Source organism: Mustela putorius, unplaced genomic scaffold (assembly GCF_011764305.1).
Source record: "Mustela putorius furo isolate JIRA1106 unplaced genomic scaffold, ASM1176430v1.1 tig00000083_pilon_pilon_pilon, whole genome shotgun sequence".
Taxonomy (NCBI): domain Eukaryota; kingdom Metazoa; phylum Chordata; class Mammalia; order Carnivora; family Mustelidae; genus Mustela; species Mustela putorius.
This window is the reverse complement of record NW_025421273.1, coordinates 11,553,697-11,573,536: the sequence shown is the minus strand read 5'-3', so window position 1 is coordinate 11,573,536 and position 19,840 is coordinate 11,553,697. Positions and strand designations below refer to the sequence as shown.

General features: G+C 43.9%; 1 protein-coding gene across 1 annotated transcript in view; it reads left to right on the top strand.

The window, feature by feature from the left end:
• Window positions 1-19,840, top strand: part of POLN (DNA polymerase nu) — a 156,925-nt gene that overhangs the window by 38,669 nt on the left and 98,416 nt on the right. Inside the window, exons 7-10 of the mRNA XM_013045794.2 lie at window positions 3,763-3,920; window positions 6,298-6,366; window positions 8,797-8,857; window positions 9,552-9,616. Coding sequence (XP_012901248.1) covers window positions 3,763-3,920; window positions 6,298-6,366; window positions 8,797-8,857; window positions 9,552-9,616 — 353 coding nt within the window. The remainder of the gene's footprint in view (window positions 1-3,762; window positions 3,921-6,297; window positions 6,367-8,796; window positions 8,858-9,551; window positions 9,617-19,840) is intronic.

Genomic DNA, 19,840 nt, shown 5'->3' with positions numbered 1-19,840 from the left:
GAGAGGTGGTGTATCGCAGTGGCCAGTGATCTCATCAATTGCATCCAGGCAGTGGAGCCTCCATAAACCACCCCTGCACAGGGGATAGTGGGGAACTGGAGGGCTCCCAGGTTGGGGAGCATGTCTGAGGGCTGGGCAGGTGGGAGCTCTGTGCCCCCTGCCTCACACCTTGCCCTGCGTGTCTCTTCCATCTGGATGATCCGGAGTTGTGTCCTTCATGATACATGGGTCATGAGTTAGTACAGGTGCTTCCACAGTTTTGCGAGCCTGAGCAGGAGGTCATGGGAACCCCAATTTATAGTCAGTGGGTGGGAGGTATGGGAGGCATCTGAAGCAGGGGTGGTCTTGTGAGGCTGAGTCCTCAGCCTGCAGGTTCTGCACTCACGGTAGCCAGTGTCAGAGGGGTGCCAACTGTCAGATGCCCTCGCTGGGTGCCAGAGGTGGTGTTGGAAGGCAACATGGTACCCATCATCCAGCTTCAACAGTTTCCAGCTTATGTCCAGTCTTCTTTCCTCTGTATCTCCTCACAATTCCAAACCCCTGCCTCCTGGGTTAGTTTGTAGCAGATTCCAAGCATCTTATGATTCCTTTGTAAATATTTCAATTATGTCATGGAACATGAGGGTTTCATTTTTAAAATGATGCAGTCATCATCTCCCCCAGATTAGTGGTAATCTTCCAGTGTTACTAGATATATCTGGTCAATGTGTGCACTGCCCCCCTTGTCTTTAAATATCATTTGTGTTTGTTTTTATGTTCTTATGGTTTATGTGACTTGGGATCCAAACAAGAGTTAGGGTTAGGTTACCCTGAAGCTGGGATAGGTGTGATATGCTTCTTATTTCTTTCTCTCTCTCTCTTTTTTTTTTTGTGGGAGAAAGAATCTTTTTTTTCTTTTAAGATTTTATTTATTTATTTGAGAAAGAAAGATCACAAGTAGGCCAGAGAGGCAGGCAGAGAGAAAGGGGAGAAGCAGACTCCCTGCTGAGCAGAGAGCCTGATGTGGGGCTTGATCCCAGGACCCTGAGATAATGACCTGAGCTGAAGGCAGAGGCTTAACCCACTGAGCCACCCAGGTGCCCCTGTTTCTTTTTTTTTAAATCTATATTCTCTCTCCCTGTTTTATTTTCCTGTAATTACTTTGTCCTTGTGGATGGAACCAGCTTGTTTATCAAGTAGGATTTCCCAGCATTGGATTTTTCAGAATATATTCCTTCTTGCTGTTTAACACATTCTTCTTGCCCTTCTATTTCTTTTTCTTTCTTTTTTTTTTTTAAGATTTATTTATTTATTTATTTATTTATTTGACAGACAGACATCACAAGTAGGCAGAGAAGCAGGCAGAGAGAGAGGAGGAAGCAGGCTCCCCGCTGAGCAGAGAGCCTGATGCGGGGCTCGATCCCAGGACCCTGGGATCATGACCCGAGCCAAAGGCAGAGGCTTTAACCCACTGAGCCACCCAGGCACCCCTTGCCCTTCTATTTCTTATAAATTGGCAGTTGGATCGAGAGGCTTGATCAGATTTCAGGCCTGATTTTGGGGAGGGCAAAACTAAGTCATGACCCTGACCCTGACCATGACCCTAGGTAGTAGTGGGTCCTTCTGTCAGGAAATAAATGATATCTGGTTGTTTACCTCTTTTGTGGTGTTTGAACTCATTTCATATGTTGAATCTACCTCTGTGCTCTTTCCTATTTATCACTTTATCTAGAATCTATTTCCAATCTCATTTCTTTTTTTCTTATTTAAATATGATAGAGATCACGAGCAGGCAGAGACAGGCAGAGAGAGAAGGAGGGGAAGCAGATGAGCATTCTCTCAGCAGAGACCCTGATGTGGGGCTTGATCCCAGGACTGTGGGATCATGACCTGAGCCAAAGGCAGAGGCTTTAACCCACTGAGCCACCAGGTGCCCCTCTCATTTCTTTTTTTATATCCCTCTTCCCCATCATCTGTATGTATCACATCAATTGCCTTAGTGTATTACCAGTTCAGCTTTTACTTTTATTTTTTTCAGTTTCTGTTTATGAATTTTTTTGTTTTATTTCCCGAACCCTTTCATTTCTTTGTTCAGTTCTTATTTTTCTAAGCCCTCTCATTTCCACATATTTGTAGTTCTGATTTATTTATTCTTCATTGCTTTTATCATTTTCTCAGATTTTCTTAGCTCTTTTTAAATCTGTCTCTTTGGCCTTTTTCTTTCAACTACTGGCATTTTCTCCTTGGTGAGGGGTCTTGTCCTGGGGGCTTGAGTATGTGAGGCAGAGGAGTTGACAGGAACCAGCCCCCAGGCCCTTCCTGTGCCATCACAACTTCCCCAGGAGTTTTCAAGAATGTTAGCAGAGCCTTAATTTTGGACCATTAGAGCTCTGAAAAGGCAAGCAGAGTGAACTAGTCTGCCGGATCAGTTAGCGTGGCCACATGGTGTTGGGTCAGACCATGGGCAGCCAATGTGGGTGCAATTCCCAGAGCACTTGCCCATGTTGTTCCAGCCAAGGTTCCAAACGTTGGGGACTTCCCAGACACCAAATAAAAAAGTCACAATACCGGATCCATTGACAAACAGAAACTTCTTAGACAGCATAATTTAAAGATGCCAGAAGATATAATATTTAGTGTGCTGTGATCTAAGACTATAATTTTGTTTAAAAGCAAACTACTTGTTTTTAATGTAGCATTATTCAAAATGTTTAAGTAAGTTGGGGCACCTTGATGGCTCTATTGGTTGAGAATCTGAGTCTCAATTTCAGCTCAGGTCATGATCTCAGAGTCCTGAGTTCAAGCCCCAGATTGGGCTCTATGCTCAGTGCAGAGTCTGCTTGGGATTCTCTCTCTCTCTCCCTCTACCCCTGCTTGTGCTCTCTCTCTCTCTCTCTCTAAAATAAATAAATAAATCTAGAAAATATAAAGTGACTTAAAAACACAGTTTCTTAGAATTCAGATTCATCTCTCAGTTTATTAGTTCCCCCCTTTTATAGCTTACCTGTCAATGTTTAAAATACTCTGGCACTAAAACTTACTTAGCAGATGTCGTTTTTGTTTTTCACAAAGCATCTTCCCATATGTCTCACAGAGATGTACAGCAACCTCTTCCTGGGTTTTTGGATAAGAAATCTAGTACTTAGGGACAGTAACAGCCCAAGCTCCAGGGGTGGCATTGTTTTACATACCCCAGTGCGGCAGAGATCTGGGGGCGGGGGGGGGGGTCTCTCAGGTTTTCCTCTCATCAGGGGAAATGCCCCAAATGCCAGGCATCTCTGTCCTCACATACACTGCCCACTGCTCCGCACCCCTGAACTTGGCAATGAGGACACTTATGCTCTTTCTTCAGCTCACAAGACTTGGGCTCCTGGACACCCTGAAGAGGGGTTAGGAGCACCTAGGAAGACAGCCCAGTGAGAGGTGCAGGGTTGGAAAGCTGGGGAGCAGGGGCGGGGGGCTGATGGGGGAGAAGAGGCCAGAAGAGTACCGGAGGGTTCTCATCACCACCTCTGAACATTTGTGAGAGGTCCAAGTTCCATGTTAGTTTAGCCCCCCTCTTCGGCTATCTGGGGTCAGTTCCCCATGGGGATTGCCTGTATGGGACCTAGGTCGTGGAGGCTGCTCGTACCAAAGGCTCTGAGTTCCTCAGGAATGGTGGAGCATCATTTTGGCACTCAGCTCCATAACTAGATGGCAATGCTATTATTATTATTTTGACCCTTGAGAAAAGGATGGTTCTTCAGTTTTTGTGGAGTGATCAAATGGCCTTTTTCTTTGTAGTTGTTCATTTTGTAGGGCTTGATCCCAGAATTGCTGCCTGGCTTATAGATCCTGGGGATGCTTCACCCTCTTTTGAAGATTTAGTGGCAAAATACCTTGAAGGCTCCATCTCTGTTAATGTGAACAGCACATACGGAAATTCCTCAAGAAATGTTGTGGTAAGTTGTGTTAAGATCAGGGTTTACCAACTTAGTCAACCCAAATTTTTTCCTTGAAACTTCTTCCACTTCATACAGTCCTGTAATAAAAAGAACATTGCTGACATTCATTTTCACTTATTCTGTACAAATGCTTTTTACTCTGATGCTTCCGGTGGAGGATATTGAATTAGGATGGGTGACTTCTATTCCTTCATGGAACTAACTCCCTGGGAAGTCTGTTCACAGCGGGATTCTTCTAAAAGGACTCTCTGGGGTCAGCGAGCCACATGCTCTGTGTCCATGAGCTGCTCGTAGTGCTGGTGGCCCGGCCACCACACAGAGGCTCTGGCCACACCTCACTCCATGTGCCCAGGTGGGTTTTCCCGAGGCCTGTTCTGGAGACACACCGATTTGTTAGGAACTACGTCTGCAGTAGCCATGGTACTCATGGCTCTGGAGCAAAGTCCCCGAGAAGGGGACCCCCAGCTGGCCACTCTCTTGAGGCTTCCTGTGTGCAAATCAACAGCAACACGCTAGACGCATGAGTGGGTGAGTGTACAGGGGCTCAGGGAGCACAAGTACTGGCCGTGGGCTGGGAATCACTGGGGCAGAGTGGCTGGTGAGGTGAGGGCCCTGAGCCTCTGGGAGGTCTGCTCGCTCCTGCCCTTCATCCTGTGCCATCTGTGAGGGAGGATCTGAGTCATATGGGGACTTGAAGGTACAAATGCAGAAACTTACTGCGCCTTAATCTGAAGATGTGTCTGAGGAATATGAGGGAGCTCACAGACTCAGAGGGAAAGCAGTAACAGGCTGCAGAAGACATGAGCCCTCAGGCCCCAGGCCCAGCAGTGAGCCATTTGTCACTTTTGTTGAAGACCCACAGGGAGTTCCTTCACTGTGCCACATGTGTGCCCCTTGGTGGGGGTAGAGGACATGAAGGTGAGTTCTACTGATCTTATGATGCTGGGAGGGGAGCTTCCTCAAAGAGTAGCCGAAATAGGGATGTGCCCACCTCCGCACTACCAGTTCCAGTTTATAGAGAAGAAGACCAAGGTGCAGAAAGATCAATGTGTATGCCATTGCCCAAAGTCAAGTTGAGGCTATGGTTCAAAGTGTGCACTTCTGACTCTAAAGTCTAGTTTCTTCCTAGTGCATCTGGGGACGGGAGTAGCCACGGTAACAGAGCAACAGCCACAGAGGTGTTTTCTCCCTGTCAAGGAGCCAGGGCCCCACACCCAGGCTGTAGCAGCTGCTCACGGTGCTGGGGACCCTACCCGTCCCACCACTGCCCATGTGCTGTTGCCTCACCCAGGGCCCTCGGCACACTGCAGGAAGAAAAGCAGGGGCCTCTGCGAACTCGCACTTGAATCTCTTGACTTGAAATGTGTCCACTGTGAAGGCCTGCAGTGCGTGAGGGGTGGGAGGCGAGAGCCAGGCCCACTCTGTGCTGGCTGAAGAGGTGACAGGAATTATCTGGGAGAATGCAGGAGAAGTCTGGGCCAAGGGAGCAGCACGGGAGCTGGAGGGAAGGGTGAGATTTCGAAGGAAGGTGTGGGGTAGAGGGGTAGCTGTGTCAGGGGCTCTTTCGGGAAGGTGCTGGTACCCTTTGGAGCTCGGTCTTGTCCTGGTGGAGCCCTGGCTGGAGAACCACTCATAGTGGGAGGCTCATCATGAGGTCTCCTGTGGGAAGCTCATTCAGGCAGGAGTAGACATTCTGCCCCGATACCAGTCGTGCGTGAGAGCCAAGGCTGGGGATGAGGAGAGTGCAAAGGCCAGACTACATCAGCCCACTGCTGGCTCCTCATCCTGGGGTTTCTCTGGCTTGGGGCCTTGAGGCCAAAAGTGGAGTGTGGGGAGTTGTTTGGCAGAGCGAGTGATCCGGCAAGGAGAGTCAGGCTGTGTGTCGTGGGCTGCAGCCCTGATCGTCCATGCTCAGGCCTCTGGGGCTGATGTCTGGGTGAGGACGGATGCTGAGGTTGGCCACGTGGCTCCTCAGCCTACTGGGGCACGTGGGGGGTACGCATCTGTCTCTCCCACCGTGTGATCTTTGCACCGTGGACACTCTGCAGTTCCTGCAAAATGAGGAAAAATCCGGGTTTGGGGGAGAGGCTCCAGGTAGCTTGCACTTGCCTGGTAAGAAGGCTGTTGTGTAACGTGGGAGCTTGCCCATGGGAGCTATTTGGTGAGGCCGCCAAGAGAAAGATTCTGCCTTGGAAAGACTGCCATGGCAGTCTGCCATGGAAAGACTCATGCCACCTAGCTAGTGGCATGTCTGCCATGGAAAGACTTATGCCACCTAGTTAGTGCCCATTTCTGTGGGTTGTGTCCCTCCCTGGATTTCGATGAACATTGCTGCAAGTTTGCCTAATCTTTCATTCTTTTGATCTTTTAAAAGAATCAGAATGTACGTGTGAACCTGAAGACACTCTACAGACTTACGATGGGCCTTTGCTCCCAGCTGAAGGCAAGGCATCTCGTAACTTGGGTCAGCAGGCACTCCTCCTCACTGTTCCCCAAGAGCATCTTTTACTCCCATCCATGCTCACAGCTGTACAGAAAACAGAGCAGTGAATCCTCAGGCCAAGTAAACTTGTGCCTCACTCATAGAAGGACAGGCCACATGTTGGGACCTGGAGGGGTATTCTTTTTTTTTTAAGATTTTATTTATTTATTTATTTGACACAGAGAGAGAGTACAAGCAGGGGAAGCAGCAGCAGAGGGAGAGGGGTAAGCAGGCTCCCACTGAGCAAGGAGCCTGATGTGGCACTTGATCCCAGGAAACTGGGATCATGACTGGAGCCGAAGGCAGTTGCTTAACCAACTGAGCCACCCAGGTGCCCCAAGGACTTGGAGTTTTTATTTTTATTTTATTTTTAAGATTTTATTTATCCATTTGACAGAGATCAGTGGTGCCCTGGACTTGGAGTTTTTAAAAAATGTTTTCTGTAGGCTAATAACTGTAGCATTTTTAAAAAGCTACCAAATGAATTGAAATATTTCTTTTTTAAAAAAAGTTTTTATTGGGGCGCCTGGGTGGCTCAGTGGGTTAAAGCCGCTGCCTTCGGCTCAGGTCATGATCCCAGGGTCCGGGGATCGAGCCCCACATTGGGCTCTCTGCTCAGCAGGGAGCCTGCTTCTTCCTCTCTCTCTGCCTGCCTCTCTGCCTACTTGTGATCTCTGCCTGTCAAATAAATAAATAAAATCTAAAAAAAAAAAAGTTTTTATTTATTTATTTATTTATTTATTTATTTATTAGAGAGAAAGGGAGTGCATGAGTAGGGGGAGGGGCAGATGGAGAGGGAGAAAAATTCTCCAGCGGACTGGAGGGGGCTCCATCCCAGGACCCTGTGATCATGACCCTGAGATCATGACCTGAGCCAAAGTCAGATGTTTAACCCACTGAGCCACCTAGGTGCTCCTCAGCTGGGATGTTTCTAATGTTGCCATTGACATAAAAGCAGAGCATTTATTTTAGTTTAATAGTAAGATGGACACAGCTCTCCTCAGTCTCATTGGGAAGCAGAGGGCATTCAAAGGAACAGTTAAGAAGAGTTGAAGGAAGGGACTGTGTGTGGATGCAAGGCCAGGAGTGAAGGGCCAATAAGGGACAGAGAAGCATCAGGGGACAGGCACTGCCTGGAAGCTTTTCCACCATTGGGCCTGGAGGGGAAGCTGTCACCAGGCTCCGGGGAGAGCCAAGGCCCTGCAGAGGCTGCTGGTCAGGAGCTGGGCTTGAGGCACTGTGGCCGCAGGCCCAGGACTATGGGCTGCTGGGAGGGGTCCATCGGGAGAGAGGAAGCCCTTTTTTCTTCCCTACTAACACAGCCCAAGAACTGAGGAGGTGGTGTCTTGGAGCACGTCAGCCCATCCCCGAAAGGGCTGGGGCAAAGTTCAGGGCTTGGGGCAGCGAGGACTCTAGTGAGGGCACGGTGGAGGTGTAGGTGAGGCAGAGGGCTTTTGGATGGCAGCAGGAAGGGACACACATGACAAAAGCCCTGAGAAGAGACATGGAGACAGTCTGAATAAATGCAGAGATGTTTCATACTCTGGGAGGAGGTGACCTGGTGACCTCATATAAAGATTTCACCTCTCCCCACATTAATTTCTAAAGCCAATTCAAAAACCAATGAAAATTCTAGCTATACTTTTGGGAATTCAGTAAACCTATTCTGAAGTTAAATGGAAGATTAAAAGCTTAAAATACTGGGGCACCTGGGTGGCTCAGTGGGTTGGGCCTCTGCCTTCGGCTAGAGTCATGATCTCTGGGTCCTGGGATCAGGCCCCGCATCAGGCTCTCTGCTTGGCGGGGAGCCTGCTTCCCCCACTCTCTCTCTGCCTGCCTCTCTGCCTACGTGTGATCTATGTCTGTCAAATAAATAAATAAAATCTTAAAAAAAAAAGTTTCAATACCTTCATCACACTTAAAAATGAGAAAGATTTGGGGGCCCTGGGTGGCTCAGTTGGTGAAGTGTCTGCCTTCGGCTCAGGTTCTGATCTCAGGGGTCCTGAGATTGAGCCCCTCATTGGGCTCCTGGCTCTGTGGGGAGTCTTCTTCTCCCTCTCCCTCTGCTGCCCCCCTTGTGTGTGTATGCTCTCTCTCTCTCTCTCAAATAAATAAAATATTTTTAAAATTTTTAAAAATGAGAAAGATAAAGAGAATTGGGAATGGGGCTTGGCCTACCCTATATTTCTAAATATCTCTATGAGGTCTTGGTAAGGAAATAGGATATTTGAAAGAAATAGGAGTTCTACTAGGAAGGAGGATGACAGGAGGGTGGCTGTTGGGTGGAAGTTGCCTGAATTTCACCTTAGTGCTATCAAGTAGGCTGTTCAGCCCAGTGCAGACAGAAATAATTTAAAAGTAACATTGGTATCATTTCTTCCTACAAAACAGGTTTATGGATTATGGCAACTATTTTGTACTTTGGAGCTTCCTCTGATACCAATTTTGGCAGGTAAGGTACCATAAAGGTGACAGACAGTCGTGTTTCTAGGGAATTCTTGACACTGTTTGAGAGCAGCTGTTTCTCTCTTATTAGGGTGGGCAGTGTGTCATGGGAGTGCTTCGAGGCAGCAAGCCCTGTATTCCCCTCTCTGTAATAAGAGGGGTTGGAGAGCATCACCTGTTGATCTAGAAGAACGAGACGGTTCTGACCTCTCAGTCACATGAGGTCCCTTTTACATCCTGGCCGAGCGGCAGCCCCATGCTCCTCAGAGCAGCAGTGTGGAGCGAGCCTGTGGCATGTTCTGCACAGCAGTTGTTCGTCCTGGTGGTGTACTGTCAGTCCTACCCTTAGGGACAGCACCTAGGACAGGGGGTGCGAGCCCTCCTCTGCCTTTGTCTCACAGCCCCCACTTGGCCCAGGTCCTGCTGGGCACTAGGGGAGCCAAGCCCAGCCCAGTGCTCCACAGCCTGGCTGGCCCGAGATGACTCCGTCCCATGTGGCCATTCAGGGAGTGTCCCCACGGCCCCCACCGCCACTGCTGGGCTCCAGCATTGACCCTCACAGACCGTTTGTGGAGGTGGGACGCAGCAGGCACTGTCATTATTGTCCTTGTGAGGGAGTAAGTCTTGCTCCCCGTCCCAGAGGCTTTCGTGGAGATAACTCATTGATGCAAGTTTGATCTGCTTTGGTGTTTGAATCACAGTGATGGAGAGCCACAGCATTCGGGTGAACAGAGGAGAGATGGAGAGGACTTCAGCCCTTCTGGGGGTACGTTTTTATTTCAGAGCCAGGCTGCCTGTTAGCTCTTTCCTGCCTGTAAGTCCTTCCCCCCCTTCTCCATTCCTCACTCACCTGGCTTGGATGTATGTTCAGGGGAGCACTGGCCCCTGACCAGCCTTAAACAGGCACATAGCTGGGAGCTCGCTCCATGGTGCACACAGGATATCATGGGTCCTCCGGCTTCTGAAAGGTCAGGTTCTTCTCACAGGGACACCACCTATAGTTTGGTGAGGGGAGTTCATGGATTTCTTGGGTTCTTGGTAAAAGCAAGAATAGGGGACCCAGGTGGCTCAGTTGGTGAAGCATCTGCCTTTGGCTCAGGTCATGATCCCAATGTCCTGGGATTGAATTCTGCATCGGGGTCTGGGCTCCCTGCTCTGCGGGGAGTCTGCTTTTCCCTCTGCTGCTCCCCCTACTCATGCTCTCTCTCTCTCAGATAAATAAGATCGTTTTAAAAAGCAAGAAAAAGGGACGTCTGGGTGGCTCAGTTCGTTAAGGCGCTGCCTTCAGCTCAGGTCATGATCCCAAGGTCCTGGGATCGAGTCCCGCATCGGGCTCCTTGTTCAGCAGGGAGCCTGCTTCTCTCGCTGCCTCTGCCTGCCTCTCGCCTGCTTGTGTGTACTCTCTCTCTCTATCCCTGGCAAATAAATAAAATCTTTTTAAAAAATAAATTAAAAGCAAGAACAAAATTTTTAAAAATGAATGTGAAAAATTAAAAATACAGAGGGTGCATGGAGATGCATAAAAAAATGCATTAAAATGCTTCACGTCAGTTATTTTAAGGGAAGCTCTGGTATAACCATCACCTGAGTCATAGTGTAAAATTTCCAGAAGTGCTGTGTGCCCTTTCCCCATCAGAACCCCTTCCCGCTGCCAAAAGTAACCTCTGCCCTGACTTCTGGAGTCACTACTTATTGCTTTGGTTTCCTTTCCACCTCAGTGCCTCAGTGGCTTTCCTTTGGAACTATGAGTTAGGGGTTATCTGATGCGCTCCCTTCACCCCGAGTCTCAGCTCTACTGCTGTCCTGTGTGGCTCGGGCTTTGTCTTCCTTTGCCCGCATCCCACTGTGGACAGCATCTGGGGTGTGGCACGCTGCTCCACTGAGCATGTCCGCTGGGCCCTGGGCGCAGGATGGTCTCCTCAGCTTCAGGAAGCAGCACTGAGTTGCTTTTCAAAGTCACACCACCGGGAGCACACACGGGAGGGTCCTGCCATTGCACAGCCTCACCTACATGGGGACCTCAGGCTTTTCAGAGCAACCATTCTGGCGGGGACATAATGGTATCTCAGTAGAATTTTGGTTTCTATTTTCCTGATTACTGATGAGATGGAATAGCTTTTAAAGTTATCATTGGCTACTAGGAGTTTCTCTTTGGTAAAAGATCTTTTTTCATGTTTCTTACCCATTTTCACATGGAGTTCTCTGTCTTTCCCTTACTAATTTATAGGACATCTTGATAAACTCCAGTTACAAGCCTGTCACATAGACCTTCTTCCTCTCTGTGTTACCTTTTTACTCTCCTCATGATGTCTTCTGACAAATAAGAAGTTCCTAATTTTTAATGTAGCATAATTTACCCATCTTTGGTTAGTGCTTTCTGTGTGCTGTTTAAGAAAGCTTTCCTTATGTCAAGCTCATGAAGTATTCTCATGTATTATGTTTAAAAGCTGTTTTTATTAGCCTTTGCATTTAGGTTCATAATCCACCTGATTTTTTCTTCTTATGTACTTTTTTAATTGAGAAAGACATTTCCTACAGTGAATAGTACAAATATTTTTAATTATTGTGATAAAATCTAACATTTAGCATAAAGCTTACCATCTTAGCAATTTCCGATTAGACAGTACAGTGGTATTAAATACATTCGTGTGCTTGTGCGGCACGACTGCCATCCATCCCAGTCACTTCGCACTCGCCCCTCCCCACCGCTCCCGACAGCCACCGTTATGCTCTCTGTCTCTATGATCTGACTGCTCTGGGTACTTCATGTAAGTTGAATCACGCAGAATTTATCTTTTTGTCACTGGCTTATTTCACTTAGCATAATGTCTTCAGCATTTATCCTGGTTTTAGCATGTTGCACTTTTCTTCCTTTTCAAGGTCAGATGTATGTACCACATTTTGCTTACCATTCATCTGCCAGAGGAGGCAAGTGACTGGGTTTGCTTCCGTGTTCTAGCCATTGTGAGTAATGCTGCTATAAACATGGGTGTATAAAGAGCTCTGTGAAGCCCTGCTTTCAGTTCTTTTGAGTACATATCCCAAGGCAAATTGCTAGATCTTACAGTAATTTTTAATTTTTTGAGGAACCACTGTACTTATTTCCACCGTTTTGCACTCCCAATAAGAGTGCATAAGCGCACTTTCTCTACATCCTCACTGATACCTATTGTTTTCTCAGTTTTTTGTTTTGTTTTGTTTGTATAATAGCCATCCTAATGGGTGTGAGGTGGTATCTCAGTGTAGTTTTGATTCTTATTCCCCTAATGTTTAGTGATATTGATCATCTTTTCATGTGACCATCTGTGTATCATCTTTAGTAAAATGCCTATTCAGGTCTTTTGCCCATTTTTAAATTAGGTTATTAATTTTTTCTTCTTGTTGAGTTTTAGGAATTCTCTATATACTCTGGATAGCAATTCTTTTCAGATATATGATTTTTAAATATTTCCTCATTTTTATGGGTTACCTTTTTACTCTATTGATAGTGTCTTTCGATGCACAAAATTTCTAAGTTTTCATAGTCCAATGTAAATTTTTTTTCTTTTGTTACCTTTGCCTTTGTTGTCATATCCAAGAAATAGCTGTCAAATACTATATTGTGAAGTTTCGTCCTGTGTCTCCTTCAAAGAGTTTTATTGTTGTAGGTCTTACATTTAGGTCCTTGATACCTTGATTAGGTCCTTGAGTTAATTTTTATAAATAGTACAATGTAGGGGTCCACCTTCATTTTTCTGCATGTGAATGCCCAGTTTTCCCGCACTATCTGGGAATAGACTTCCTTATTAGTTTTAAGACTATTCAGATTTTCTATTTCTTGGTGATTTAATCTTGATGGGTTTTGTGATTGTTGATTGAACTTTTGTGTTTCATTTAGGTTATCCAATTTGTTGGTGTATAGTACTCTTTTGTAATTCTTCTCATTTTTGTAGAACAATGTCCCCACTCTCATTTACATTCTCCATTGAATGTTCTTGGAGTGCTTGTCCAAAATAATTTGACCATATTTGCAAGGGTTTTTTTCTGGGCTCACGACTCTATTCTCTTTGTCTCTATGTCTGTCCTATGCTAGTACACACTGTTTTGATTAGTGTAGCTTTGTAGTCAGTTGTGAAATCAGGAAGTATGGGGCCTCCACATATGTTCTTTTTTCAAAATTGTTTTGGCTATTTGGGGTCTCTTGAGATTTTGTATGAATTTTAGGATGCATTTTTCTATTTCTAAAAAAAGGTCTTTGGGATTTTGATAGGAATTACATTGAATCTGTAGATCTCTTTGAGTTGTTTTGGTAAATCTTCCAATCCACAAACATGAGATGTATTTCCATTTATTTATTTATTTTTAAATTGATTTCAGCAGTGTTTTATCGTTTTCACTGTATGAGTCCTTCATCGTCTTTGTTAATTCCTAAATATTTTATTCTTTTTGATGCTACTATGAATAGAATTGTTTTTGTAATTTCCTTTTCAGAATGTTCATGTGTAGAAATACGGCTAATTTTTGTGTGTTGATGTTGTATCCTGCTGCTCTGCTGAGTTCCAAAGTTCTCACAGTTGTTTGGAGGGTTTTTTGTTTTGTTTTGTTTTGTTTTATTTTTTGTTTTTGTTTTTTTTAGGTGTGGACTCTACACATAAATGGTGAGTTTTCTATACATAAAATCATATCATGCAGAGATAAATTTACTTCTTCTGTCCAATGTAGATGCCTTTTTTTTTTCTTGCCTAATTGCTCTGACCAGAACTTCTGGTACCATGTTGAATAGAAGTGGTGAAAGCAAACAACCTTGCCTTGTTCCTCATCTTAGAGGAAATGCTATCAGTCTTTCTGTGGGTTTTCTTTCTTTTTTTTTTTTTTTTTAAGATTTTATTTATTCATTTGACAGACAGAGATCACAAGTAGGCAGAGAGGCAGGCAGAGAGAGGAAGGGAAGTAGGCTTCCTGCTGAGCAGAGAGCCTGATGTGGGGCTCAATCCCAGGACCCTGAGATCACTACCTGAGCCGAAGGCAGAGGCTTTAACCCACTGAGCCACCCAGGCACCCCTCTGTGGGTTTTCTTATATGGTTTTTATTATGTGGAGGTAATTCCCATCTGTCCCTAGTTTGCTGAATGGTTGTTTTTTTTTTTTTTTTTTATCATGAAAGGGTGTTAAATATTGTCAAATGATTTTCGACATGATCCTCTGTTTTTTTTTCCTCCCTCCTGGTGTTGATGTGGCATATTACATTGATCAGTTTCCATGTATGGACCCATACTTGCATGCCAGGAATAAATCCCACTTGGTCATGGTATATAGTCCTTTTAAAATATTATTACTATGTTGTTGAGGGTTTTTACATTGATATTCATAAGGGTTGTTGGTCTATCTTTTTCTTGTATCTCTGTCTGGCTTTGGTATCAGGGTAATGCTGGCCTCAGAATGAGTTAGGAAGTGGTCTTCCATCCTCTTCATTTTTTTGGAAAAGTTTGGGAAGGATTGGTGTTGGTTCTTCTTTAAATGTTTGGTAGAATTCACTCATGAAGTTAATAATCTGGGGCTCTTCTTTGTTGGGAGAAGAATTATTGATTCAGTGTCCTTATTAGTTTTAGGACTATTCATATTTTTTATTTCTTGGTGATTTAATCTTGATGGGTTTTGTGATTGTTGATTGAACTTTTATGTTTCATCTAGGTTATCCAATTTGTTGGTGTATAGTACTCTTTTGTAATTCATAGTACTCTTTTGTAATTCTTCTTATTTTTGTAGAACAATGTCCCCACTCTCATTTCTGATTTTATTACTTTGAGTTTTCTCTTTTTTTCTTAGTCTACCTAGTGAAAACTTGTCAATTTTTAAAAAAATTTTTTGAAAAACTTTTGGTTTTATCAGTTTTCTCTACTGTTTCCCTATTTATTTCCTTTATCTCTATTCTGATATTTATCATCATCTTTTTTTCACCTTGGGGTTTAATCTGTTCTTGTAGTTCTTTAAGTTATAAAGTTAGGTTACTGATTTCAGGTTTTTCTTGTTTCTTAATATTTATAGCTATTAAATTCCCCTTTAGGGGCGCCTCAGTGGCTCAGTGGGTTAAGCCTCTGCCTTCGGCTCAGGTCATGATCTCAGGGTCCTGGGATTGAGCCCCACATCAGGCTCTCTGCTCAGTGGGGAGCCTGCTTCTTCCTCTCTCTCTCTGCCTGTCTTTCTGCCTACCTGTGATCTCTGTCGAGTAAATAAATAAAATTTAAAAAAAATTCCCCTTTATTGCAGCTTTTGCTGCATCCTATAAGTTGTGATATATTGTGTTTTCATTTTTATTCATCTCTAAATAATTTCTAAATTCTCTTTTGAGTTATTCTTTGATCCTTTGATCATTTTAAAATAATTTATTTTCCACAGTTTAGTGAATTTTCCAGTTTTCCTTTTTTTTTTTTAAAGATTTTATTTATTTTTTCAACAGAGAAAGATCACAAGTAGGCAGAGAGGTAGGCAGAGAAGAAAGAGGAGGAAGCAGGCTCCATGCCAAGGAGAGAGCCCGATGTAGGGCTCAATCCCAGGACCCTGGGATCATGACCTGAGCCAAAGGCAGAGGCTTAATCCACTAAGCCACCCAGGCAGCCCCCCCACCCCCAGTTTTCCTTTTGTTATTGATTTCTAACTTCATCCTGTTGTAGTCAGAGAAGATGTTTTGTATAATAACTATTTTTTGATACATCTTGAGCCTTAATTTGTGGCTTAAGATATGGTTTGTCCTGGAAAATGTCCCGTGTGTAAGTGTATGTGGTTGTTGCGGGTGGTGCTCTGTGTGTCTGTTGGATCTCATTGGTTTCTTGTGCTGTTTAAGTCCTCTGTTTCCTTATCTTCTCTGTGGCTGTTCTACCAGTTATTGTGAGTGGAACTATTATTGTAGAATTGTCTATTTATCCCTTCAATTCTGTCATTTTTTTCTTCATATATTTTGATGGTCTGTCATTAGGTGTGTAAGTGTTTATAAGTGTTGTATGACAGTTGCTCTATGTGTCACATACATGTCATCCTTTGTCTCTAGTAACCATTTTTTATTTAAAGTCTGTTTTTTCTGGTATTAATATAGACATCCCTGCTCTCTTTGTGTCACTATTTGCATATCTCTTTCTGTCCTTGTACTTTCAACCTGTCTGTATCTTTGAATTTAAAGTTTGTCTTTTGGGACACCTGGGTGGCTCCTTTGGTGAAACATCTGCCTTTGGCTTAAGTCATGGTCCTGGGGTCCTGGGATCGAGTCCCACATTGGACTTCCTGCTCAGCAGGGAGTCTGCTCGTCCCTCTCCCTCTGCCCCTCCTTCTGCTCATGCTCTGTCTTTCTCAAATAAATAAATAAAATCTTTTAAAAAATAATGTTCGCCTTTTATGGACAGCATGTAGTTGGACCATATGTTTTTATCTATTATGCCAATCTCTGTCTTTTGATTGGAAAGTTTAATCCACTTACATGTAAGTAATACTGATAAGGAGGGACTCAACTTCTGTCGTTGTGCTGTTTTCTATGTGCATTATACATTTTTTTGTCTCTCATTTTCCTGTATTACTTCTTCTTTGTGTTTAGTTGCTTTTTTGTAGTGAATCATTTAAATTCCTTTCTCATTCTCTTTTGTGTATATCCTATAGCTATTTTCTTTGTGGTTACCGTGGGGATGACATTTAACATCCTAACATTATAACACTCTAATTTGAGTTTATTACAGTTTAGCTTGAATAACATGCAAAAACTCTGCTCCTTTACAGCTCTATCCCCACCCCTTTCAGTTGTTGATGCCACAAAATTATATCTTTATACATTGTGTGTCTCAAACATAAGCTAATAATTTTTTAAGTGCATTAGTCTCTTAAACTATTTAGGAAACATGACTTGGAATTATAAACCAACATTACAGTAATATTAGATTTTAACTCATAATTTTTTTTAAGTATGGAGAAAATATAAAGTGCAGTGACAGATTGTTATTATAATACTAGCTTATATAAGTGCCCACATAGTCACCTTTCTTGAGATCTTTATTTCTCCATATGGCTTTGAGACACTGTCTAGTGTCCTTTCATGTCACCCTGTAGGACTCCTGGAGCATTTCCTCCAGGGCACATGTAGTGATCACATCTCCATCAGTTTTTCTTTATCTGGGAATATTTCAGTGTCTCCCTCAGCCTTGAAGGACAGTTTTGCCAGATGCAGGATAGTTGGTTGACAGTTTTTCCTTTTAGCACTTTGAAAATACTGGCTCACTGTCTTCTGTCCTCTAAAGTTTCTGATGAGAGATCTGCTCACTGACGTTATTGAGGATGCCTTATATGTGAGGACAATTTTCTCTTGCTAATTTCAAGATTATCTGTTCACCTTTGGCTTTTGAAACCTTGATTACATTATGCCTTGGTGTTGATCTCAGTTCTTCTTACTTGAAGTTTGTAGAGCTTCTTGGATGTTTATATTCATGTATTTCATCCAATTTGAGAGGTTTTCAGCCATTATTTCTTCCAAGTATTTTTGCTGCCCCTTTCTTCCTCACCTCCTTCTGGGATGCCCACAATGCATATGCAAAGCATATGCATCTGCTTTACGATGTTCCACTGGTCCCTTAGGCTTTGTTCACTTTTCTTCAATTTATTTTCTGTGTGTTCCTCAGCCTCAGTAAGTTCCATTACCTTGCCTTCAAGTTCATTGATTCTTTCTTCTGCCTGCTCAAATCTGATGTTGAGCCACTCAAAGGAATTTTCTGTTTCAGTTAATATACTTTTCAGCTCTAGAATTTCTTTTTGATTTCCTTTTAGGTTTTTTTCTCTCTTTGTCATTATTTACATTTTGCTCACACATTGTTTTCTTAACTTTCTTCACATCCTCCTCCTGTTCTTTGAGCGTCTTTAAGACAGTTGTTTTAATGTCTTTGTCTAGTAGATCTGCCATTAGGTCTTATTCAGGGACAGTTTCTGTTGATGTTTTGTTTTGTTTTTCCCTTTGAATGTGGTACTTTTCTTTGTATGTCCTGACATTTTTTTTAAAGATTTTATTTATTTATTTGTCAGAGAGAGAGAGGGAGAGTGAGCACTGGCAAACAGAGGCAGAGGGAGAAGCAGGCTCCTTGCCGAGCAAGGAGCCCGATGTGGGTCTTGAACCCAGGACGCTGGGATCATGACCTGAGCCGTAGGCAGCTGCTTAACCAACTGAGCCACCCAGGCATCCCTGCCCTGACATTTTTTTTTTTAAAGATTTTATTTATTTATTTGACAGACAGAGATCACAAGTAGGCAGAGAGGCAGGCAGAGAGAGAGGAGAGAGGAGGAAGCAGGCTCCCTGCTGAGCAGAGAGCCTGATGCCGCTTGATCCCACATGACCTGAGCTGAAGGCAGAGGCTTTAATCCACTGAGCCACCCAGGCGCCCCTGCCCTGACATTTTTTATCGAACATTGGACATTTGAATCTGATAATGTGGTAGCTCTGGAAATCATATTCTACCCCCCACCACAGGGTTTGCTCTTCTATGTTAGTGTTTTTGGTTTTGGTTTTTTTTATTGCCATGGGGTGTCTCTGTGCTGAAGATCAGCCTGAGGGGCAAGCTTAAGGTCTTCTCATGTTTTTCCCAAGATTTTTCCTGGGTATACATGGTCTGCTTCTAATTTTCCCTGCATAAGCAGTAGTGTTTGAACATCCTTGTCTTTAATTTCTGGCTCTCAAAAGGAGGAAAAATAAAAAATGAAAGGAGATGCAAAAGAGTGCTGGCCCTTTAATTCCCCTGGAAGTCTGTTCAGCTGGAGAGGGAGGGTCTTACAACAATGTGGGGAGGGGCTACAACCATGGCTGCCTGCCTATTTATCTGCACTTGTGTTATTAAAATCGGCAGTCAGAGCCCAGATCCCTGTTCTTTGCAGGACAGGGTCTTTTTGCCCACCCTGGCTTCTGCACACTGTTCCAGAAACGTGGATGATTGCCTGCAGTGTGGTTGGTGGTGGAAGATGGGAATGGGTAGCTGCTACCATGCTAAGAGCTGAAATTGACCAGAAGTAGTTGTAATTTACCTTCCAAGCCTGGAAGTTGCAAGCGGTCAACAGACTCCGGAGTCTGGGATGGTCATTGCATCAGATGGTTTCTGCCCCTGCAGCTGTGGTCCAGGTGGGGAGGCAGTTTCTCACACGTGCTTCCTACTTTTTTCCAGAATCTCCTTGGTGTAAATTTTAAGTGTGCAGCTTGACATGTTTTTACACACATACACATGCATGTGACTCCACCCAGAGCAAGATATAGAATATTTCCAGCACCCAGAAGGCACCTCCTCCTGTCACCTCCTCATCTGTACCCCCAGAGAGAGCCATTAATCTGACTCTGTTCATTGATTTTGAGCTTCATGTAAATGGAACCACACAATGTGGGATCTTTGGTTCTGTCTTTTTTTACTCACATTCTGTCTTTGGGATTCACTTGTTTGGTGAGTTTAGCAGATGTGTGTTCCAATGAGACTTGCTGTGTAACACCCATTTTAGAATGTGTCTTAGCTTCCTTACATCCTTCTCATCGGTCATCACTGTGATCACAGTGGCTGTGAATATTCATGTACATAAATGTGAGTGCCCCTGTCTCCTGATTTTATGTCTGGAAGTGGAATTGCTAGAACATAGGGTGTGTGTAGGTGGTAATAGGTACTTCCAAAGACTTCTTGGAATTGGTCATGACCTTTTCCAATTCCATTTGCTACATCCTCACCATGCACACTGCCAGTCTTTCTCACTTTACTTGATCTGATGGGTCTGTCATTGTATATTTACAGTGGATTGTGTGGATTTACATTGTGGATTTAGTTTGCATTTTCCTGATGATTAATCATATTGAGGACCTTTCCCTACGTTTGGTGGTATTTTGGATGTACTCTTTCGTTATCAATTTTGCAAAGATTTCACTCACTCTGAAATTTATGTTAACTGATTTTTTTGTATTGATTTGTAAGAGTTCTTTATATATTCTGTATGTGAGTCCTTGTAATAAATTCTGTATG